Here is a 24,981-nt window from a genome sequence, read left to right on the forward strand (position 1 = left end):
AGATGATGTCAGCTAGTAAACACAGCGGCTTGTGGCATGCCGAGCTTCAAAAAACAAGCCAAAAAAATGCCCATGAATGCCCAGTCGGGAGGCCGATGTTAACTGTTTCACTGATTTTCAGACCATGATATGTGATTTGGAAGGGGTCTGGGTCTCATTAGGGAGAGCCGATGGTGCTGATTTATGGGGGAAAAGTGTGAATATTACATCTGGAAGCTGCGGCTGCCTCTCTAGTGCCACCTATTCCATCTGTACACAGCTGGAAACCACCCTGGAACAGCTGCCTACAGGTGGGCGATGGTTTGACGTAGTGGTGGTAGTCAGGTAGCAAGTGCCATGCTGCTACCCGGCGCGGCCATCCTATCTGAGCCACCTGTCAAACTAGCGCTACTTTCGCTGGGCACTGCACAAAGTGTGTCTTCTGACACACACACACAGCTCTGCTACATTAAAAAAGCACTCCTCCTCCCATCAAAATATTTATCCTCTTTCTATATTGCAATCATCATATTATACAGCACTGTGTACTTTCAGTTGCTCATTTTTCCCTTCTACCTAGTTAATTATTCCCTTTTCCATTAGGTCTATGACACCACATGATTTTAAATGGACGAACTGAATCCTTCTAAACTCTGTGTAGAAACAGGAGGTCAATTTTCCCTGTATAACTCATAAGTCACTACAAGAGTGCCTGGCAGGGGGAGGAGGTCAAAGCTGGGTCACGCCTTAAAGAGGGGGATGATAAATGCAGGGACAAGAGACTTCCTGTTTCTACATAGAGCATTGAAAAGAGAAGAATTAGCTGAGTAGAAAGGCAAAATGAGCAATTGTAAGTGCACAGTGCTATGTAATATGATGACAGCAGTATATTAAGAGGATTAACCCTGATGGGAGAAGTGCTTCTTTTAGAACCTGTCTGCCAGTCCGGCTCGCCTGTTGCAAAATGCTGTTTGCATGATGAACTTCACTGTACTAAGTGTGCCAAGCAGATCTGCTGCTCTACAGTGCTGGAAGGCACACCTAGCTCTGCGTTCCAAAGTATCAGCCTGCCAATCCAGCTCTGCGTTCCAAGGTGCTGTCCGCACACTCAGTTCTGCTACATTTGGAGCCTGTCTGCCAATCCGACTCTGCTCCTACTAAGTGCCTAGACCCATCTCTGCTCCGCCATTCTACGTGCATCCAGTTATCTTGTTTCTCTGCACCACCATCTCCCATTCAAGCTGTTCATCCAGATTTGTGGCGTTGCGAGTTCACCTCACCAGGTGAGCCCATAACATAGTGGTAGTCTCCAGCTAATTTGTGTAACAAAACAAAAAGAGGAGAATCTACAAATGAAGGTGAGCTCAGAGACTGTATTTCTATGGAGCCCGAGAGACTTTGTGAATAAGTAACTGCCCTGAGCCGCAAAAAAGGTTGCTGACCAAATACTAAGGAGAAGATACAGGCCGCGGAACAAGATTTACCTCCTGGAAGGTATATGTCTGCACCCAGCGGAGGCCGCCATCTTTGATAACACTAGTCCTAAAAAGGGACTTCTAGGATCCAAAAAAAATGAAACCATTGACTATATCTTCAGCTTCGTGCCGTATGGAAATATCTATCCTCTAGTCAAAGATTTCTTGTCCTTGAAGAAAGTCTGGCTGGACAGAGAGTAAATAATTAGCGCAGACCCCCACAGATCTTCGTGGCCATTAGCAGCCTGCCTGCCCCCTGCAGGTATCTCGAGGTGGAAGGTTCTGCAATGGTGCAGCCGAGATGATACAGCTAATGTATGAAAATATATTCTCATCAATATCGTGCAAGCAGCTAAAGAGCCGGAGCATGAATGCATTCATGAGGCCGATGGATCCGGCTATTGATGATCCGGCTCAAGGTGAGAGGGGGCACAACTTCACGGTCATTCACAAAGCCGCCCGCCATCTGTCTTCCCAGAAGCCTTAATGTGAGACTAATAGGGTCAGAATGTTACAAGCAAATCGGATTTATCAGTTCTCTTTTGCCGGACGCGATCGATACCCTGCGTACCACCGACATGAAGAGCAGCGCATCACACGATCATCATGTCAGGCCCGGCGTTCATTAGCAGCTGTCAATAACTGGAACGTAGCACTCACACCTGCAGAGACGCTTCGGCTGCTGCAGAAGGACCTGTAATATTGGACCCCCCCCCTAGTCCTAATGTGAGAGGGCCTCAGTATGCCCATGATTACAGCTCCTATGGGAACCTGTCCAGCCTCTCCTAAGCTATATCTGGTTAGAGGACAGTGGGGTGTGTTAGAGAAGGGATTTCTAACCTACTCAGGTGTTGTCTGTCTTAGGTACCTAAGCGATGAAGCAATAATCAGAGAGACACACGCTCGTTGTCTCTCCAAATAGTCTGTTTATTGGGGAGGGGTTAGGGTGTTGTTTTATAGTATAAGATCAAAGGGAAATGAGGCATTACACAATAATCTGGCAGAAATATGAGTTATACAATGGTATGTCAAACACATCCTGGGATATGAGAGAAATGACATAAGAATGCTCTGGTTCTGAGATTTTGGCTGAATATTCAGGATTTTTGGGTGTATAAAGACAAAAACAGATATATATCGTTAATCTAGGGACAAACAACCAATGTACTTGACATTTCTAAGAAATAATGACCACTGCTATGTGGAATGTCCGGGAAATTGTCCACCTGTAGTCAGATGATAACTAAAAACATATGACCTCTTGCACAACCAATATTCAGTAATTCCTATTTTATTCAGAATGGAGATTAACCATTTCTTTAACAGGTGACAACTGATATAGCTTTTATGATGGCAAGTTGTCAGAAATAACTAACAATCGTCTTCTTAAAGGAGCATTCCAGGCAGAACTGACCCCTGCTGGAGGCAGAGCATGACGATAGAAGTAATGTGGTGATCACAACCAAGTTACTGACTCGCTCTCTGCTCCTTTTATTCCTGTTTTGGGCATTTTTTATTTTTCATCTGATGCTCTTCCCCTCCTTTTTCTTACCAGAAACACAAACGTACATCTACTTTTTTTCCCTCTTTCATCATTGATCTCCCTGTGTTTCTCTTGCTGCTGTTAGCTCGGATAAAGGCTGTCTCCACGATTGACAGCCCTGTTGCCTGCAGGCTTACGTTTCACCAGATGTGGCGTTACACCTTTTTTTTTTTTTTTTTTTAAAGTGTCAATTTTTGGGAAAGTGGGAATTTGCAGCGAGTGCTGCTGTCTGCCTGATGGCAATGATCTATCCTCTCCAGGTCCATACAATCGATGCAGACTACTGTCACCTCTCCTCTCCATTCTTCGTTGCCTATGATCTCTCCTTTCCAGATTAGGACAATCGATGCAGACTACTGCCACCTATCCTCTCCAGATCTGGACAATCGATGCAGACTACTGTCATTGCTCCTCTCCGTTCTTCGTTGCCTATGATCTCTCCTCTCCAGATTCGGACAATCGATGCAGACTACTGTCACCTATCTGATCCAGACAAACGATGCAGACTACTGTCACCTATCCTCTCCAGATCTGGACAATCGATGCAGACTACTGTCACCTATCCTCTCCAGATCTGGACAATCTATGCAGACTACTGTCATTGCTCCTCTCCATTCTTCGTTGCCTATGATCTCTCCTCTCCAGATTCAGACGATCGATGCAGACTACTGTCACCTATCCTCTCCAGATCCAGACAATCGATGCAGATTACTGTCACCTATCTTCTCCCGATCCGGACAATCGATGCAGACTACTGTCACTGCTCCTCTCCGTTCTTCGTCCTGGCATAGTGTTTCCGCTCTTCTATGAATCGTTTCTAGTTAATCCCTACAATCAAGATGTGATCTGGAGTGAAATAAAGGGCCCTGTCTAATTTTTTTTTTTTGCACCCTCTCGTCCATTGCATGCAGCATTTATTGGCCTATTCAATGCATACACTCTGGAGACTCATAGCGGATGAAGTACTAACACTCACAGAATGGCCATATGTGACCTGCACCCAGTAATATAGGTGTTTAACGTGTTTCACAATCTGACGATGATTATTCTCATGTGTTGCAGGTTACAGACCACGCGACGACAGCCCTGCTGCATTACCAGCTGCCACAGATGCCCGACGTGGTTGTGCGGTCTTTTATGGTGAGTACTGGCCCATGTTCTACACTGAAAAAAGTAAAAATAGCTCAACAGAGATGACGGTACCATTATGAACTAATAGTAATGTTTAGTAATAAATATCCATTGTGATACCTATACAAAGGACTATGAAGTGGACTGATGGCCAGGATACACAAGAAGAAGAAAAAAGGAAAGGGCGATCATACAGCCCAAAAATTGAATAAAAATATAAACACTTTATTATCATAGTTATATCAAAATAGATGAAAAGGGAGAAATCAGTGCATATGTGCAGTATAACAGAATGCAGGACACAGTGTGACACGCGTTTCACATCTGCCTGACGAAGGCAGGACCAAAACGCTGTGTATTCTGCAATCTGTTGTACTGCAGATATGCACTGACTTCTCCCTTTTCATGTATTTTGATATAACTATGATAATAAAGTGCTCACATTTTTATTCACTTTTGGGCTGTATGATCATTCTCTCCTTTTTTCTTTTTCTCATGTTCTACACTTGCAGAATGGGTAAGTCTGGCATGTATTTAGATGATAGTTTGGCACTTGCCCAGCGTTCCACTGTCCTAGACTCTTGCACAAGATCATCGTGAATTAAGGCACATGCCCTAAAACCATGGCGCTGATAGCAGAATGCCAGCACGTACAGATCTGTGCTTCTCCGTCATATTGAGGAGCAGTTAACATTGTGTGCCCATCTGGATCAGTCCAGAATGTCCGTTAATCTGACACTTTCATTGTCCCTGGATTATATGGAGATATGGACCGGTTGTAGGGTGCTAGTCTTGTTCCCGGGACATCATGATTTCTTTTGAATGTCATTTTACACCTGTCACTCTGCCAGGTCCTGGCCGTGAATTCCCTTGTCACAGGGAAGCCCAATGGCACAATCTATTGGCCGTGGCATTGCCTACACAGCATCCCAATGGTTCCAGATTCAGTCTGACAGGTGGAAAGTTCTCATGATCTCCGAAGTCCTGTGACACACTCAGCACCAGGTTACTCTATACACTCACCAGGAGGAGGGAGAGGGGGGCGATTGATCGGCTTCAGCTCCAGCTGAGATCCTTTTCCAAACAGTCTGATAGTTGCTCAATAAAAATGCTAATATCCTGGACCTTTTAGAGGAGCAGCAGAGCTCACTGACAGAAGGAACATCATAATTACCCCAGTATTAATCTATGTTCAAGTGCGGGCCAAGCTTTGGTGTCAAGCTCACTACCTTCCTCCAACCAGACACCTAGCAATTTTAAGCGATATGTGGTGCTCCTCATCTCTGTGGACATGAGACAGTTACGATCAACTTGTGCTTTACAATGAGCCTTGGATGATTGGAGTGATATGTGATCTACACTGGAGCGCTCAGTTATGTGAAAGTGTTTGCCTCCTTCCTGATTTCCTTTTCTTTTGCATGTTTGTCACACTTAAATGTTTCAGATCACCAAACAAATGTAAATATTAGATAGAGATAACACAAGTAAAGTCAAAATGCAGTTTATAAATGAAGGTCTTTATTATTAAGGGAAAAAGAAATCCAAACCTACAGTGCCCTGTGTAAAAAAGTGATTGCCTCTAAAGCTAATAAGTGGTTGGGCCGCCCTTAGTAGCAACAACTGCAATCAAGCATTTGCAATAACTGGCAATGAGTCTTTTACAAAGCTCTGGAGGAATTTTGGCCCACTCATCTTTGCAGAATTGTTGTAACTCGGCCACATTGGAGGATTTCCAAGCATGAACCGCCTATTTAAGGTCATGTCATAACATCTCAATCGGATTAAGGTCAGGACTTTGACTAGGCCACTCCAAAGTCTTAATTTTGTTTTTCTTAAGCCATTCAGAGGAGGACTTGCTGGTGTGTTTTGGATCACTGTCTTGCTGCATAACACAAATGAGCTTCAGCTTGAGGTCACGAACAGACGTCTGGAAATTCTCCTGTAGAATTTCTTGGAAGACAATAGAAATCATTGTTCCATTTACCACAGCATGTCTTCCAGGTCCTGAAGCTGCAAAACCGCCCCAGACCATCACACTACCACCACCATATTTTACTGTTGGTATGATGTTCCTTTTATGAAATGTTGTGTTACTTTTACACCAGATGTTATGGGACATCACCTTTCAAAAAATGTAACTTTTTTTTTTTGTCGGTCCACAGGTTATTCTCCCAAAAGTCTTGGGGATCATCAATATGTTTTCTTGCAAAAATGAGACGAGCCTTTATGTTCTTATTGCTCAGCAGTGGTGTTTGTTTTGGAACTCTGCCAACTCAGGCCATTTTTGCACAGTCTCTTTCTTATGGTGGAGTCATGAACACTGACCTTAACTGAGGCAAGTGAGGCTGCAGTTCTTTGGATGTTGTTGTGGCGTCTTTTGTGACCTCTTGGATGAGTTGTCCCTGCGCTCTTGCGGTAATTTTGGTTGGCCGGCCACTTCTGGGAAGGTTGACCACTGTTCTATGTTTTCGCCATTTGTGGATAATGGCTCTTACTGTGGTTCGCTTGAGTCCCAGCTTTAAAAATGGTCTTTAACCTTTTTCAGACTGATCGATGTCAATTACTTTGTTTCTCATTTGTTCTATAATTTCTTTGGATTGCAGCATGATATCTAGCTTTTGAGGATCTCTTGGTCTACTTAACTTTTTCAGGCAGGACTATTTAAGTGATTTCTTGCTTGAGAACACGTGTGGCAGTAATCAGGCCTGGTTGTGGGTAGAGAAATTGAACTCAGCTTCCCAAAGATGTGATAAACCACAGTTAATTTATATTTATGAGGTGGGGGGAAATCACTTTTTCACACAGGGCCCTGTAGGTTTGGATTTCTTTTTCCCCTTAATAGTAGACCTTCATTTAAAAATGCATTTTGTGTTTACTTGTGTTATCTTTGTTTAATATTGAAATTTGTTGATCTGAGACATTTAAATGTGACAAAGATGTAAAGAATGGAAAATCAGGAAGGGGGCAAATACTTTTTCACACAACTGTACTTAAGCTGCTATGTGCCCTATGCAGATTCCTGAGATTTAATGGAAAGGGTAGCATCGCCAGCAGCACTAGTCTTTCTATGTAAATGAGGACAGCAGGACGGAGCAATGGGGCATAATGGACGGAGCAAAGCCACTGTGCCCAGCCAATCTACCTAGAACACACCGCCAGCCAATATCATCTGAATCCCAAATAGTACATATGGCCCTCCAGCTGACAGACTACATCCGTTACCTCCTAAATAAGTACTTAGACCCCAGGACAGACCTCAACCCTAACCACAGGCTATAACCTCACTGTTCACAGATGCCACATCTGACCCTATATATATATATATATATATATATATATATATATATATATATATACACACACACACACACACACACACACACACACACACACACACACACACACACACACACACCACATTTAGATCCCAGATAAAACCCTGTACATATTGTAAACCTTAGAGTAGACCCCTAAAAATGGAAGGCTCTAGATCAGACCGCCATGAAATTATAAACCCTAGATCAAACCTGACCCCGAAGTGTGTCAGTATAAGTATTTATAAAACCTCACCATCCCCTCCTGGTGCCGTCCCTGGACCCTGGGGTACCTCCTAACACTGCAGTGCATGCCTCCTCATGTCACCACACCGCAGGTTGGGTACCAATCGAGCAACAGCCATATGCACCACCAAGTCTTATAATAGGCTGTGGACACTGGCAACTACTCATGCCGCATCTTTAGGCCTCTGCCTTGTAAAGTGTTCATCATGTTCGCCATCGTTTTGAGCTTGGGTCTCCAGAATGTATTGGCGGCTGGTTTCATTCCTGTTAAAGATGTACAAGATGTAATTTCCACAAAAGCCCAAAGGCAAAATCATGTGAAGCTGGCTGTATAAAAAAACCCACCACTGTGTGACCATTGGGCGTTTGACTGAAATGTTTCTTTGGATCATAGTCAATCAAAATTTGGGGAAAATTTCAGACCAGACTATTCATGGTGGCCGGCTGGAGGATGGTCATGCAGGAAGAATCTTCTCTGTTGGTCTCTCATTATAACGAGCCCATGAAGCCATGACTTGGGGGCTGCACCGTGCAGCTTAAGTGTTTTGTTTTTCGTAAAGTCAGATATTGACGGCTTCTGCGGGGAAGGAGCTCGCCTGAACACAGACAAACGTACATCCCGGGCGGCCGCCCATCCCTCATTCTCTCCTCCCGTATTGATTGAAGGAAGAAATATTGAGTATGTAACTGTTTAGCTTCTCCTAAGTTTTTATTTACCCACCGATCATGCCAGTCTCATTTTCACAAAACCTGTCAAAGAATTTCAGAGGGATGCGTTCCTTCTGTATAATCCGCAGAATGAGGCGCCAGCACCCGCTCATTCATCAGCAGGAAGACGTCTCGGACACACTGGTTACTGTGGGAACAGCAGCCTAATGCCGAAGACATAAATCTAGGAAAATGTCATTTTCTGCTAAAAATCCTCCCTCCCCCCTTCAATCCTCTGGACATGCAGGGCCGGCATGGCAAGACCAGCACAACTGATTCCTTACAGAGCAGACACTTGGATCTACCAGAGGTTAAATAGCACGCAATGATGCCCTGTGCACATACAATATAGTGCCACAGCATTAGACATCCTCCGTGGGGTACATGAAACAGAGGGAGGCCCAAAATGATTGGCGTGGACCTATACCACTATTGCTACCTCCACTGAGTAGTCATAGTCAGAGACCCATACCGCTATGGCTATCTCCGCTCATAAGTCATAGTCCAAGAGACCCATACCGCTATGGCCATCTCCGCTCATAAGTCATAGTCCAAGAGACCAATAACGCTATGGCTATCTCTGCTCATAAGTCATAGTGCAAGAGACCCATACCGCTAAGGCTATCTCCGCTCATAAGTCATAGTCCAAGAGACCCATACCACAATGGCTACCTCTGCTCCGAAGTCACAGTCCAAGAGACACGATGGCTACCTCTACTCCGTAGTCATAGTCCATTAGGTGGATGAAAAATCTGATTAATGCTGCAGGCTTATATGTGGTAACATGACTTCTGCCCAGCTGCCGTCCGCCTTCTACTGGCAGGCTGTTGCCAATTCTTCTGAGCCATGTCTGACTATCTAATTCACGGGCAGGGAACTTCAGGCCTGTGGGACGTTTATGGCCCTCAATGACCTTTTTTTTTATCCAGGCCCGCCCCCCCCTTGTGCAGATCCCCGGTGACCGCTGTGCTTGGGCCGGCTCCTGTGTTTTGATAGCCGGCGGCCCATCAATTTCGTCTTGCTCTGTGAGCACACGTATGCTGCGTTCACTACTGAACACCGAGGCGCATGCAATGAAACACTATGTCCTGACTTCAGTGCCAGCCTCAGAATGTACTTTGTGGGTGGAGGTAGCGCACAGTTTGTGTGGCCCCAAAAGGATTATTTCAATGTCCAAATGGCCCTTTCTCAGAAAATAAAGATTCCCCACCCCTGATCTAATTACAAGGGACTTACTGCCTAGAAACCAATGTCTTTACATGGGGAAGTCAAGCAGTAGATTTCTATTAACTGGGTCATATGAATCACATTTTGGTCCTGTACTCTTGGCAGCAAAAAGACCAACCATGACAGGGCCTTCTCTAGGTCTTATTAATCAGATATATCTTACAAGAAACACAAAACTTTAATTTTTGTTCCATTCCCATTGACACCGCCCCCTTAAAACATTGCAGTACATAAGATCTGTATTCATAGCCTTGTCTCTGCGTAGACTATTTTTGGTGCTTATGATGTTTTTTTGTGCATTACGTAAAGTTTCCTCGCCATATGGGATGCTGCTTTTAGGATAGCTGAGCCTTGGAGGAAATAAAATACAATTTCTGACTTTTTCTTATTATAAATCAGCTTTCATTTGACCTTGTAACAATAAAACTCCTGAGCGGTAGTTTGCACAGTGGCTGTTGTGAAATCAGCATGTCTGGCCTGGGCCTGGGCCAGAACGTGTCATCTCGTCACCCAGAGCATTAAACATGACAGCTAGGATGACATTTTTGATTTCTTCTCTCTACCCCTCCCCCCACCTCTTCTTCCCTTTTGCAGACCTGGTTAAGAAGTTATATCAAGCTGTTCCAGGCTCCGTGCCAACGCTGCGGAAAGTTCTTGCAGGACGGTCTGCCACCCACATGGAGGGATTTCCGCACTTTAGAGGCTTTCCATGATACCTGCCGGCAGTAGCACAGAGGAGAGCGGTCTATGGTGTTGCTCTAGTGCTTAATTTATTGCACATACCCCTATTTTTTTGGGGGACGGGACTAAGGTGAAGATATTTGAAGATTCCTGGGGCTGAAAACCTTTGGACCCTGCACAGATGAGACATACAACCCTTCACTAGAAGCTATTAATCCTGCGCTTTGGGCACCGCTCTGACATTTGGAAACTATTCAGACATTGGGCCCAAGGGGCATCAGGAATTTGATGATTTTTACATCTCCAGCTTGAGAAAAAAAAGTGAAAACCTTGGCTTTTCCATCACTGAATGCTTGTTATTTTATACGAAAAAAAACTCAATATACTGCAACCAATTTTGTTCTGTTTTTTTATTAAAATATTTTTTTTCCAGTTTTCAATAAAACAAATTATGGGGAGTTTTGTAATGTGGATGGGTTAAGATACTAAAGTAGAAAGCGTTTGGGCCAAATATTGGGATAATCTTGGCCTTTGTTCTTCATGTTAGTGTCTGGCAGTCGCTGAGGGTGCATTCCCCGGACCCCATAGAGCAGTGATTGCCAATCCCTGTCCCCACGGCCCCCAACATGTCGTGTTTTCTGGATTTACACAGGTGATGGCATTATTATTAAGGCATCAGAGACTGCCACAGGTTCTCTCACCTGTGCAATACTAAGGAAATCCTGAAAACATGATGTGTTGGGGGCCAGGAGGACCAGGGTTCGGGAATCACTGCTGAAGAGCAAGATTTCCCCTAAACACAAATGCACAAGGTGTCTTAGATCTTCTGGATCCTTAGAGGAGTAAATCCTGATGAATAGTGCATGATGGTCCTATTGCGTAGCCGATCGACATTTATTTTTTTTAATATCTTTTTGCCTATTGATGGGATGAAAACATGGTGGCTCAATATATGCATGTAGCAGCATGAGCAATAGTGATGTCCCTGCTTACTGGTCATCTTCCCCAATGGCCACCCATGACTGACATGATGTCGCACCAGAACCCTGCCTAAGGCCGGGGTCCCACTTGCGAGTGTGATGCGAGAAGCTCGTGCGAGTTTCGCACTCGCACCGGAGCGTTCAGCTGCATAGCAATACATACAGCCGCATGCTCCAGTCCGAGTGTCTGCAACAGTGCTGGGTATTGAGGCGGGAAACTCTCATCACACTCGCAAGTGTGACCCCGGCCTAAAGCTACAACTATAGGGGTCCCTGATCCAATGGGAGCTGATGGTTGTCATTGCAGGAAGCCGCTGGTGGCGACAACGAGGCTACTAACATCCTATAATTCTGTGCAATTCCTCTGCAGTCATTTCTCCCTCTGTTGAGGGTCCTCTAGGAGAGAAAATCTGCGCTCTAATGGCTCCTCCGCCCCCATAAGGGTTCATGGAGAGATCACAAATTTTGTCTGTGTGTGGAGATAATTAGCAACTGCAGCAACGCCTCGGTCCATCTCCATCTTAATGAGGATCTTACAACTGCAAAAAAAAAAAAAAAAATTAGTGTTACAAACAGTTAGTTGGTGATTTAGGTGCTTGCTGTCAGTGAATCACAGCATTCTTACCCTAAAAGCCTTTTATGAATGATTACACGTCGTAGCTGAGGGATTGTGACACTATATCCTGGCTGGACAATCCAGACATTGGACGCAAGAGAAGCAATCCTGCAAAATCTTCCGTCAGTTTGTTTTCTGACCTGATCTGAGTTTGTAACAATATATCAGTCCGGAGTGTTGATATCACAGAGGATTATCTAGACTGGACGGAATTTCAGAAAACACTCTGTCTTTCTGGAATTGTTATTAAACTTGGTTCTAGATTAGACAATCATCTGTGAGCTCAACACTCTGGACAAATACAATGTATCCATGCAAATGAAATGTCAGTCCGGTGTCCAGGCTGTTGAGCTCATATAGGATTGTCTAATCTGGACCCAATTTTAGGAAATCCTCTGCGAGTCTCTTTTCTGATCTGAAAGCTTGTTACATTTTATTTGCACTGATACAAAGTATCATTCTGGAGTATTCAGCCCACAGAGGATTGTCTGTACTGGAAATAGTTTGCACAAAGCCATTTGTGAGTCTTTCTCCTGATTTGATCTTGGTTTGTAACAATGTATCATTGCAAGTAAAATGAATCAGTCTGGAGTGTTCGGCTCACACAGGATCTCCTGACTTATTTATTCTCACTGATACATTGTAACACACTTTCAGATCAGGAGAGAGATGGAATCGGGTTCAGATTAGAAAATCCTCTGTGTATTATTCCAGCGTGTTGAGCTCATAGATTACTGTGTGATTTAGATCCAGTTTTAGAAAACCCTCTGTGAGTTTGAATCATTCCAAGCAAAATTCTTTCCGTGCTAGAAGATCCTCTGTGAGCTCAACACTTGTGCAGATACATTGTTACAAACTCTGATCCTATCAGGAGAAAGTCTCACAAAAGTTTTGCAGGATTGTTTGTCTTCAGTCCAATGTCCAGGCTGTTTAGCTCACAGAGGGTTGTGTAGACTGGGTACAGTTGTGACACATCTGCCGCAGTCAGGTCAGTTTTCTACCTCTGGATGGGTGGTGCAGTGGATTTTGGGTGGAGTTTTCCTTTAAGGCCTGTTCTCTAGGAATCTGCAGACCGCAGCACGTTTTCTGGAGGATATATAGGAGGTATTAATTATATATATAGCTGGGGCTCGCTCCTTCTCGCTGATGTGGCCTGCAGAGCTTTTAGTGCTTGGCCGTTTCACCTGCAGCAGTCTGGCGTCAGTCTGCTGCGGGGAACCTCGGGTGGAGGACTCGCTCCGTCCCACTGTTCGGCTCTCCGTACCGGGTGACATCTTGGCCTGCGCTGCAAGCAAACCATTAAGCTTAAAAGGCAGGTGGATCGTGTCCTGAAGAAGGCAGGCGATGGCTGAAAATCACTATCGATCTCCCTTACCACACAATTACCTTCCTTACTTTACTTTATGACAGTTCCTGGACTGAGTTAACCCTTTTATGACCATTAACCCGTGAGCGAGGTATAGCAGCTAGAACCGAAATGTGAGGACATTGCATCAAGTTATACATCTGTAAGAAGATCTATTGGTATGGTCGGTGGGCAACACAGTGCTACAATGACAGACATTGTAGAAAAGGGTCACAGTAAGAAACCCACACAATTTCAGTCCATGAACCTCAGAGAAGTCAATGGAAAATGATGCTTTAGTCAGGTGACGGATACTATCGCACAGTGACAGCGGCCCACCATGCACCATGGCAGATTCTCACAGTAGGTCATCCACGCGTTTCATGTCACATACAAGTGGCAGCTTACATACGAGAGTGCTACTCTCACACAAGGGTTTTGTGACCCGTGTCTTTTTCAAGGGGGTGTAAGGCAAGGTGGTGTTAGTTGTTAGCTTCTGCATTTGATGCAGGGGATGGTCACATGAACTGGTCAACGCATTTCATGTCAAACAAGCAACTCCCCAAAGAAGTCACTGTGACAGTATAATTAAAGGTGTATACCTTCACTATTACAGTCATGTTGTATATAGATTGATAAGGTTATGAGATGTCACGTCCACGCACTTTAAGCCTCTACCATATGTCAACTTCCCATTCCTTATAAATATTAATAAAGAGTAGCACCCCTGGCATTTTTCTCCTAACGTCTTAGTTGTGGCTCTTCTCACTATGTGTTCTGCGGCAGGGACAAGAGAGGCAAAACCCACGGCTTTTATGTCACCGGACGGCTCCTTAAAGGGGTTTTCCAGGGTAGAAGCATAACACCGGTCTGCAGGTCATTGCTGGTACTGCAGAAGATCTCAATTGAAGTGAATGGGAGTAAGCAGCAATAACCACACGTTACCTGAACATACGGGTGGTGCAGTATTTCTTTTTCATATATAGAAAGCAGCCTTGGCTTTCTAATCCTAAGGGATGTACATAAAATTAAGGAAAGCTAGTCCTATTACCGTGACACATCGCGTTCGTAGATGGCAGCGGTGCTGGTTCTGAGCTCCAAACTCTGCTGAAAAATCAGTCGAGTTCCTGTTACTGTCAACTCCTCTGTTCTCACTTCAATGTCAATACTGTACACATGTACGAGGTTTGTTTAACCTGTGCCCCCTGGGAGCCCCCCAGTCCCCTCTCCAATCATGCATTTTTCATGGCCGTTTGCCGCTGTTACTCGGTTCACCTCAGGAACTCATATTGATCAAGACATAGAAAAACAATGCAATTTTCTCCTCAAGGCCTTCTGTCAGCTGCCGCGCTTCCTCCAGGGCCTCCTTTAGGGCTCCGAATCCATTTATAGGAAAAAGTTTTCAAATCCATCCAACAATGAGGATCAAAACATTCTCCAAAATTCTGCTGAAGCGTAACATTTACGAGCTGTGTGTTATGTAGTAACAGAGCATGAAAAATGTCAATACAGGTCACCTGCAGTCCTATGTAACACCACATATTAGACAGTGATAACTTGTACAGATAGTGTAGTAGATGTCACCTGCAGTCCTATGTAACACCACATATTAGACAGTGATAACTTATACACATAATGTAGTAGATGTCACCAGCAGTCCTATGTAATAATACAGATAATGCAGTGATAACCGAGTACAAATAATGTAGTAGATGTCACCTGCAGTCCTATGTAAGAGCACAGTATAGCAGATTAGTTAGATTGTAAGTACCGGTATGTACCATCCTTCTGTTGCCCTAGCAGTATGATTAGTATGGGTGTGGAGAGTCTGCTTCTCCTCCTTTCTTTAATTAAACCTCTTGCTGAAAATTAAAACTGTAGAAGTCTAGAAAAAAAAAAAAAATATTGATGACTGAAAAATGGAAGCGATCAGTGATCAATGCGGAGAAGCCGAAGACTCAGCACTTCACTGATCCTTGCTGCATATTAAAGGTGCATCCATTATAGCTGTAATGCTCTGCATTGTAGGTGACCCGATTGTCCTGTCCGCTGAATGTCAGTATCATTATCCTGTACCCCGAGTGTCAGTATCATTATCCTGTACCCCGAGTGTCAGCGTCATTATCCCGTGCCCCGAGTGTCAGCGTCATTATCCTCTACCCCAAATATCAGCCTCATCCCGTACCGAGTGTCAGCGTCATTATCCTGTACCCAAAGTGCCATCTTCTTTATCCCGTACACCGAGTGTCAATGTCATTATCCTGTACCCCGAATATCAACGTCATTATCCCGTACCCAGAGCGTCGGCATCAATATATATTAAACCAGAGTGCCAGCAACGTTATCCCGTACACCGACTGTCAGCGTCATTGAATGTCTTGATGTGAAATATCACATCTGAATACAGAACCCGAGAACTGGGACCCCTGCAGTCCGCTTGCACCGCCACTTCTTAGTTTGGCTGTCAGAAATATGAAGATGAAAACTGTGTGCGGTTCTCCTCGTCATCTTGGCAGAGCTTACTCTTGACAATCTCCGTCACATCCTCACCCCATCCCATCAAAGCCAAGGAACAAGGTGACTTTATTGGACCAAAATAAACATAGCCATAAATAATTAATAAGAACAGAGCAGCCGTGTCCTCACCAAACCTCTCTAAAGGAGGAAGAAGAATGTAGAGATTTCTGGGACTTACAGTTCCACAGCTGTGGCTCTAAATGCTAAAGCTTAGAATGAAGAAAATAAGTATGATACACTGTTTGATAAAGTGCTGATTTTGAAAATTTTCCCACCTACACCTCATTCCGAGACAGAATCTTAAAAAAACAAAATCACAATGTATGTTATGTATTGGACATAATAAAATTGCATTTTATTACATGAAATATTTGATCACCTACCAACCAGCAAGAATTCTGGCTCTCACAGAGCTGTTCGTTTTTCTGTAAGAATCCCTCCTACTCTACACTCATTACCTGTATTAATTGCACCTGTTTGACCTCGTTATCTGTAGAAAAGACATCTGTCCACACACTCAATCACACCCCAACCTCTCCACCATGGCCAAGACCAAAGAGCTGTCTGAGGACTCCAGGGACAAAATTGTAGACCTGCACAAGGCAGGGATGGGCTACAGGACAACAGGCAAGCAGCTTGGTAAGAAGGCAACAGCTGTTGGCACAATTATTAGAAAATGGAAGAAACATAAGATGACTGTCAATCTTCGTTGGTATGGGGCTCCATGCAAGATCTCGCTTTGTGGGGTAAGGATGATTCTGAGAAGGGTCAGAAATCAGCCCAGAACAACATGGGAGGATCTGGTGCAGTCACTGTGTACATACATTACTGATCCTATGTTACTTCCTGTATTATACTCCAGAGCTGCACTCACTATTCTGCTGGTGGAGTCACTGTGTACATACATTACATTACTGATCCTGAGTTACATCCTGTATTGTACTCCAGAGCTGCACTCACTATTCTGCTGGTCACAGTCACTGTGCACATACAGGTGCTTCTCACTAAATTAGAATATCAACAAAAAGTTTATTTATTTCAGTTCTTCAATACAAAAAGTGAAACTCATATTATATAGAGTCATTACAAACAGAGTGGTCTATTTCACGTGTTTATTTCTGTTCATCATCAACATTATGGCTTACAGCCAATGAAAACGCAAAAGTCATCTCCGTAAATTAGAATTAACAAAAAACACCTGTGAAGGCTTCCTAAGCATTTAAAAGGTCCCTTAGTCTGTTTCAGTAGCTCCACAATCATGGGGAAGACTGCTGAGTTGACAGATGTCCAGAAGGCAGTCACTGACACACTCCACAAGGAAGGTAAGCCACAAAGGTAATTGCTAAAGAAGCTGGCTGTTCACAGAGTGCTGTATCCAAGCATAATAATGGAAGGTTGAGTGGAATGAAAAAGTTTGGCAGAAAAAGGTGCACAAGCAACCGGGATAACCGCAGCCTTGAAAGGATATTTAAGAAAAGGCCATTCAAAAATTTGAGGGTGATTCACAAGGAGTGGACTGCTGCTGGAGTCATTGCTTCAAGAGCCACCACACACAGACATATCCAGGACATGGGCTACAAGTGTCACATTCCTTGTGTGAAGCCACTCATAACCAATAGACAACGCCAGAAGCTTCTTACTTGGGCCAAGGAGAAAAAGAACTGGACTGTTGCTCAGTGGGCCAAGGTGTTGTTTTCAGATGAAAGTAAATTTTTCTTTTCATTTGGAAATCAAGGTCCCAGAGTCTGGAGGAAGAGTGGAGAGGCCACAATCCAAGCTGCTTGAGGTCTAGTGTGAAGTTTCCACAATCAGTCATGGTTTGGAGAGCCATGTCATCTGCTGGTGCAGGTCCACTGTGTTTTATCAAGACCAAAGTCAGTGCAGCCATCTACCAGGAAATTTTAGAGCACTACATGCTTCCCTCTGCCGACAAGCTTTTTGGAGATGGAAATTTCATTCTCCAGCAGGACTTAGCACCTGTCCACACTGCCAAAAGTACCAATACCTGGTTTACAAACAACTGTATCACTGAACTTGATTGGCAGCAAACTCACTTGACCTTAACCCCATAGAGAATCTATGGGGTATTGTCAAGAGGAAGATGAGACACCAGACCCAACAATGCAGACGAGCAGAAGGCTGCTATCAATGCAACCTAGGCTTCCATAACACTTCAGCAGTGTCACAGGCTGATCGCCTCCATGCCACGCCGCATTGATTCAGTAATTGATGCAAAAGGAGCCCCGACCAAGTATTGAGTGCATTTACTGAACATACATTTCAGTAGGCCAACATTTCAGATTTTAAAATCATTTTTCAAGCTGGTGTTATAAAGTATTCTAATTTACTGAGATAATGACTTTGGGATTTTCACTGGCTGTAAGGCTAGGGTCACATTGCGTTAGGGCAATCCGTTTAGCGCTAAGCGCTAGCGGATTGCGCTAACGCAATGTTTTTTTCGGGGTCGCGTTAAACGTCCCCGCTAGCGCAGATCCCCGATCTGCGAGAGCGGGGAACGGACCTCGGGCGCACCGCGGACGCTGCAAGCAGCGTCCGATGTGCGCTACAAAACACCGGCACATCGCTAGCGCGTGCCGAAAATGACACGCGCTAGCAAGGCGCTTTAACATTGCGGGCAATGGGAGCGCTAACGGACGCGTTGCACAGCGTTAATTTCCCCGTGCAACGCTGTCCGTTAGCGCTCAGCCATAAACGCAATGTGACCCTAGCCTAAGCCATAATCATCAACATTAACAGAAATAAACACTTGAAATAGATCACTCTGTTTGTACTGACTCTATATAATGAGTCACTTTTTGTATTGAAGAACTGAAATAAATTAACTTTTTGATGATGTTTTAATTTAACGAGAAGCACTTGTACATACATTACTTATCATGTACCGACCCCTAATTATATCCTGTGATATACTCCAGAGCTGCACTCACTAATGGTAGCAGTTAGTGAAGACTGTCCGCAAGCTTGTGGATAGTGTAGCAAAGTTCCTTATAATTCAGGCAATGCATTTTGTGAGATTCCAGCTGTGAAGCTTGCAGATGTGTAAAAGGGTTATATAACTGACTGTAAACTGCTAATCTGCCATTAATAAGTGCGTGTGCGCCATCTCATCATCGTGTGTGCAGCTTTAGTCTTGTGAAGGTCTGTGAACTTTTTGCTTAATCAGTGTTTCTTCCTGCCCTGCTTTATTTCCACTTTTACTTTTTCTCCTTCGGTTTAATACCCATCTGATTGGTGTCTCCGATTGTAACAAATGATTTGGATCAAACTACCCCATAACCCGCATTTAAATAACAATGAGAACGAAAATGGGAACGTCTGCGGGAACCGGGGAGGAAAAGCAATTATACCAGAGTCAGAGACGTCAGATTTATTATGGATTATCCCATAATCAAGTGACCTCCATAGAAACCAAAATGTATCTTGTAGTTATCTATTATCTACCCATCATCTTTGTCTCCTACATGATGTAGATAGCCATCTACTTCCCCTCTGGACTTTTCTCTGAGGCATGTCTCCCATCTACTTGTTTTGGCGTCTCTTGCTTGCCATTGCTTGTTGCCTGTCTCGTCTCTCCTTCCATCCTCTCCCTGCACCTTTAATCCTTCTGGTCACCGAGATCTGGAACATGAGCGGTCGCAGGTCACAGTTAATCAGATGCTAATGAGCATTGTGCTGATGTGCGCTGCGGTAATCAGCCGCTCGATGCTGACTGTGGGGATTGTGTTCTCTGTCGCTGACTTTACATTTAATCTGTTGGCTGAGAGTTCTCACCTTTGCCTGATGGGGATAGTAGCAGATCTATGCAGTGATAGCTCTATAGTGGTGGTAGAGGGCTACCTACCTCCTCTACAGCCCCTCTATGCCCCACTGCTAGAAAGGACACCAGAAAATTGTAAATGATAGAGTCCATAGATTCTCTGTCATTATTTGGTGCCTGAGGCAGGGGACATATCAGCAGGTGGCTGGTCACTTCTTGTAGACGATTTGGGCAATCATGAAGCTGCGAGAGACTAACAAGTGTCATATTGTATCTATACATGACTGGGTCCCCTCCAAAAGGGTTGGACTTGTGAGGTCTCCCCGGTATACAGAGAAACTTGCGGGGTGTTCCCGGTAAACGATAGATCTTGTGGGGTGTTCCTGGTATATGGAGCGTCTTGTGGGACTTCCGCCATATGCAATGGAATGTCCCAATGTGGGATATTCCTGGTATACTGATGTTTTTATGGGGTGTCCCCGGTATATGGTTGAAGACGGAAAAATTGTGTAAATTCCGCGTGTTTCCTCAGGAAGAGGCAAGCTACTTCAAAACGCATAGACAACAAAAAACGCATACCCTCCTTATGTGTACCTGGAATTGCCCTTCAATCGCGAGCAGCGTAGAATTTGCACAATTTTACCTTTTTCAAGTTTGTATCTGGTCCTAGGACCCATAGACCTGAAGCAGCTGGGATTGTATGCTCTCTAGTAAGATCACAATGTAACCAGGTTAGTATAACCTTTTTATTTAACATTTTAATAAGATAAAATCCTATTGTACTTCCTTTTGCTTTCTAGCACTTTATCCCAATGTATGGTTGGTACTGCATGAGTGTTTCTGTTTAATAGAAGAGCACATATAGTCAAGGCCGAAAGTATTAGCACTCTTGAAATTGTTCCAGAAAATTAAGTATTTCTCCCAGAAAATTATTGCAATTACACACGTTTATTTCCCTTGTATTTATTGGAACAACACAAAAAAAAGAGAAAAAAGGCAAATTTAACATAATTTCACACAAAACTCCAAAAATAGGCAGGACAAAATTGTTGTCACATTTCCAAAAATGGGTAAACAACTTTGTTTCAAGCATTTGATGCTCATTCAGACTTCCCTGTGGCAAGTAACAGGTATAGGCAATATGAAAATCACACCTGAAAAAAATAAAAAGGGGAGAAGTTGATTCAATATTTGCATTGTGTGTCTGTGTGTGGCACACTAAGCATGGAGAACAGAAAGAGGAGAGTACTGTCTGAGGACTTGAGATCCACAATTGTTGAAAAATATCAACAATCTCAAGATTACAGGTCCATCTCCAGAGATCTTGTTGTTTCTTTGTCAATTGTGACAATTGCCAAAAGGTTGCAACGCAGAATGTTGTGGATGATGGATAAGCAGCCCTAATCATGTTCCCCAGAAATTTAAGCTGTCCTGCAGGCTCAGGGTGCATTAAAGTCAGCACAAACTAATTGTCGACATTTGAATGAAATGAAACGCTATGGCAGGAGACCCAGGAGGACCCCACTGCTGACACACAGACATAAAAACGTTAGACTGCAATTTTCCAAAACGTACAAGAGTAAGCCAAAATCCTTTGGGAAAGCGTACTGTGGACAGTTACGACCAAGATGGAGCTGTTTGATAAATAACATCATTCTACTTTTTGCCAAAAATGGAATGAGGTCTGTAAAGAAAAGAACACAGTACCTACAGTCAGATATGATGGAGGTTCAAAGATGTTTGGGGCTGTTTTTCTGCCTCTGGCACTGGGTGCTTTGCCTGTGTACAAGGCATCATGAAATCTGAAAATTATCAACAGATTTTGGATTGCAATGTAATGCCCAGTGTCAGAAAGCTGGGGTTGCGTCCTAGGTCAGGGGTCTTCCATCAGAACAATGACTCCAAACATTAAGAAGCCCCCAGAAATGGATGGCAACAAAGCGCTGGAGAGTTCTGAAGTGGGCAGCAATGAGTCCGGATCTAAATCCCATTGAACACCTGTGAAGAGGTCTTAAAATTGCTGTTGGGAGAAGGCACCTTCACATATGAGAGACGTGGAGCAGTTTGCAAAAGAAGAGTGATCCAAAATTCCAGCTAAGAGTTGGAAGAAGCTTGTTGATGGTTCTAGGGAGCCATTGGTTGCCCACCCTTTGCAATAAGTAACTGCAATCAAATATTAAGTTGAGGATGCCAACAATTTTGTCTAGCCCATTTTTGGAGATTAGCTTGAAATGATGCCTTGTTTTATCTGTTTTTTTGTGTTGTTCCAATACATACAAAGGAAATAAACATGAGCATAACAAAACATGTGTAATTGCACTAATTTTGGGGGGGCAAATACTTCATTTTCTGGAACAATTTCAATGGTTTTTACACTTTTGGCCATGAATGAGTTTCGCAGCTTGATGTGCATGGGGCTCTATGGACATAGAGCGGGCAGTGTGCCCATGTTGACCTCTGTTCACCGCTAACCTTACAGTGGGCATATGAGGATCAGAACTGGACCATGAAGTGATGGAAGAATTATTTTCCCTAGTGGCAGTGCCCTTTTTCAGTGGGATAATGCCTGGCCTCAGTTCAGACAGTGTTCAGAGGTGGTATGAGGAACACAACAAAGAGCTCACACCGATATAGGATTTTCCATACAGAGGCAGCCAAGAAAATGAGCAAAGCACAAGATCCCCTACAATTTCACCAACTAAGAACACACTTATCCCAGCAATATTTCACTTCTTGCCTCTTCCTGACACGAGGTTATTAGCAAAATATTTAACAGGAATTGGAGCTCAGAGACTTTCTGGTTCAGCAATGTCAAATGTCCATGTTATGTGTATGTTATTGAGGCAATTTGCATATTAAATTTCCCAGAGGAGCATTGCACGGCGAATAAGCCTCTTTACCTTGACAAGACAGAGCTGGTATGTCACTCACCCCAAGGAGAAACCTTACCCCTTAGACCCCAGTCCAGTGCCTGTCACCTAGCCAAATCAGTTCTCATGCTTCGCACTGACGAGGGCCAACAGCCCGAAACACCGTGTCTGCGAATTGAGATACTGATTTGGCCTTTATCCTAAGTCATATTGCACGACTCGTTAAAGGGTTGATTGTGACTGTGTACTTCCAACAGGTGGCGCTATAGAGTTCAAGTCCTCTACCTCTCTAAAGAGGTAATTTGCATAATGTTATGTAGAGAAAGGGAACGAGAGAGGGAAAAATAGAGGTAGAAAAAAACGGAGAGGTGGAGGCCTAATGTAATTATAACATCTTGGTATATCACATCACACCAACCTATATATACAGTGGGTACGGAAAGTATTCAGACATGTCACAGGTTCCTTCTCCGGTATCACACAATCAACAGAGCAAGAGAATAGTGAACAATCCCAAGAACTTTATTTAGGCAAAAGTACGAAAGGTCCATATAATCCACCACACAAAGGATAAAATATTCCAGAACACGAATGCAGTTCCGTTACAGAATAAAAGTCCAACAATCCAGCACAGAGGATAACAGTCCATATTCCCTTCTTTCTCTCTCTGATGTGCTGTGTTCACTTCATAGTTCCAAACAAGACTGGTCTGTGTCTCACCTCCCCATTCACAGGTCAAGAGGGGGAAGGTCACAGGGGCTCATTGTTTCAACAAGCTAGGTCAACATGTCATTAGCATATTAGCAAACAACATTATTCACTGACCCTGTGGAGAGATAACAATACAGAACCGTGGGGAGAATATCAGATGGCAAATAACAACTCAACACCATGAAAATAAGTAAAATAGAAATATACACAAAATGATACCCACATAGCATATCACACCATCACAAGACCCCTTTAAATTTTTCACTCTTTGCTTCATTGCAGCCATTTGGTAAATTCAAAAAAGTTCATTTTTTTCACATTAAAGTACACTCTGCACCCCATCTTGACTGAAAAGAAATCAGAAATGTCGAAATTTTTGCAAATTTTATGAAAAAGAAAAACTGAAATATCACATGGTCATAAGTATTCAGACCCTTTGCTCGGACACTCATATTTAAGTCACATGCTGTCAATTTCCTTGTGATCCTCCTTGAGATGGTTCTACTTCTTCATTGGAGGCCAGCTGTGTTTAAACTGATAGGACCTCATTTGGAAAGGCACACACCTGTGTATATAAGACCTCACAGCTCACAGTGCATGTCAGACCAAATGAGAATCATGAGGTCAAAGGAACTGGACAAGGAGCTCAGAGACAGAATTGTGGCAAGGCACAGCTCTGGCCAAGCTTGCAACAGAATTTCTGCAGTACCCAAGGTTCCTAAGAGCACAGTGGCCTCCATAATCCTTAAATGGAAGAAGTTTGGGACCACCAGAAGTCTTCCTAGACCTGGCCGTCCAGCCAAACTGAGCAATCGTGGGAGACGAGCCTTTGTGAGAGAGGTAAAGAAGAACCCCAAGATCACTGTGGCTGAGCTCCAGAGATTCAGTAGGGGGTTGGGAGAAATTTCCACAAAGTCAACTATCACTGCAGCCCTCCACCAGTTGAGCCTTTATGGCAGAGTGGCCCGACGCAATCCTCTCCTCAGGGCAAGACATATGAAAGCCTGCATAGAGTTTGCTAAAAAACACATGAAGGTCTCCCAGACTGAGAAATAAGATTATCTGGTCTGATGAGACGAATATATACCGCTTAGAATTATCACCAAAATGGTCTGTGTGGAGAAAACCAGGCACTGCTCATCACCTGCCCAATACAATTCCAACAGTGAAACATGGTGGTGGCAGCATCATGCTCTGGGGGTGTTTTTCAGCTGCAGGGACAGGACGACTGGTTGCCATTGAAGGAAACATGAATGTGGCCAAGTACAGAGATATCCTGGATGAAAACCTCTTCCAGAGTGCTCTGGACCTCAGACTTGGCCGAAGGTTCATCTTTCAACAAGACAATGACCCTAAGCACCCAGCTAAAATAACAAAGGAGTGGCTTCAGAACAACTGTGACCATTCTTGACTGGCCCAGCCAGAGCCCTGACCTAAACCTAATTGAGCATCTCTGGGGAGACCTGAAAATGGCTGTCCACCAACGTTCACCATCCAACCTGACGGAACTGGAGAGGATCTGCAAGGAAGAATGGCAGAGGATCCCCAAATCCAGGTGTGAAAAACTTGTTGCGCCATTCCCTAGAAGACTCATGGCTGTACTAGCTCAAAAGGTGCTTCTACTCAATACTGAGCCAAGGGTCTGAATACTTATGACCATGTGATATTTCAGTTTTTCTTTAATAAATTTGCAAAAATTACTACATTTGTTTTTTTTCATTCAAGATGGGGTGAAGAGTGTACATTAATGAGAAAAAAAATGAACTTTTTTGAATTTACCAAATGGCTGCAATGAAACAGTGAAAAAAAATTAAAGGGGGTCTGAACACTTTCTGTACCCACTGTACATCTGCACCGCAG

The 24,981-nt window shown here is 43.8% G+C and overlaps 2 protein-coding genes across 2 annotated transcripts in view; one reads left to right on the forward strand and one right to left on the reverse strand.

The window, feature by feature from the left end:
• MED27 (mediator complex subunit 27) overlaps positions 1 to 10,762 on the forward strand; it is a 170,450-nt gene extending 159,688 nt beyond the window's left edge. Inside the window, exons 7-8 of the mRNA XM_077284721.1 lie at positions 4,060 to 4,137; positions 10,218 to 10,762. Coding sequence (XP_077140836.1) covers positions 4,060 to 4,137; positions 10,218 to 10,352 — 213 coding nt within the window. The 3' untranslated portion in view covers positions 10,353 to 10,762. The remainder of the gene's footprint in view (positions 1 to 4,059; positions 4,138 to 10,217) is intronic.
• Positions 10,763 to 11,586: 824 nt separating this feature from the next.
• Positions 11,587 to 24,981, reverse strand: part of LOC143805415 (uncharacterized) — a 92,903-nt gene continuing 79,508 nt past the window's right edge. Inside the window, exon 3 of the mRNA XM_077284727.1 lies at positions 11,587 to 11,823. Within this exon, the coding sequence (XP_077140842.1) occupies positions 11,730 to 11,823 (94 nt within the window). The 3' untranslated portion in view covers positions 11,587 to 11,729. The remainder of the gene's footprint in view (positions 11,824 to 24,981) is intronic.

The sequence above is a fragment of the Ranitomeya variabilis genome, chromosome 2, assembly GCF_051348905.1.
Source record: "Ranitomeya variabilis isolate aRanVar5 chromosome 2, aRanVar5.hap1, whole genome shotgun sequence".
Taxonomy (NCBI): domain Eukaryota; kingdom Metazoa; phylum Chordata; class Amphibia; order Anura; family Dendrobatidae; genus Ranitomeya; species Ranitomeya variabilis.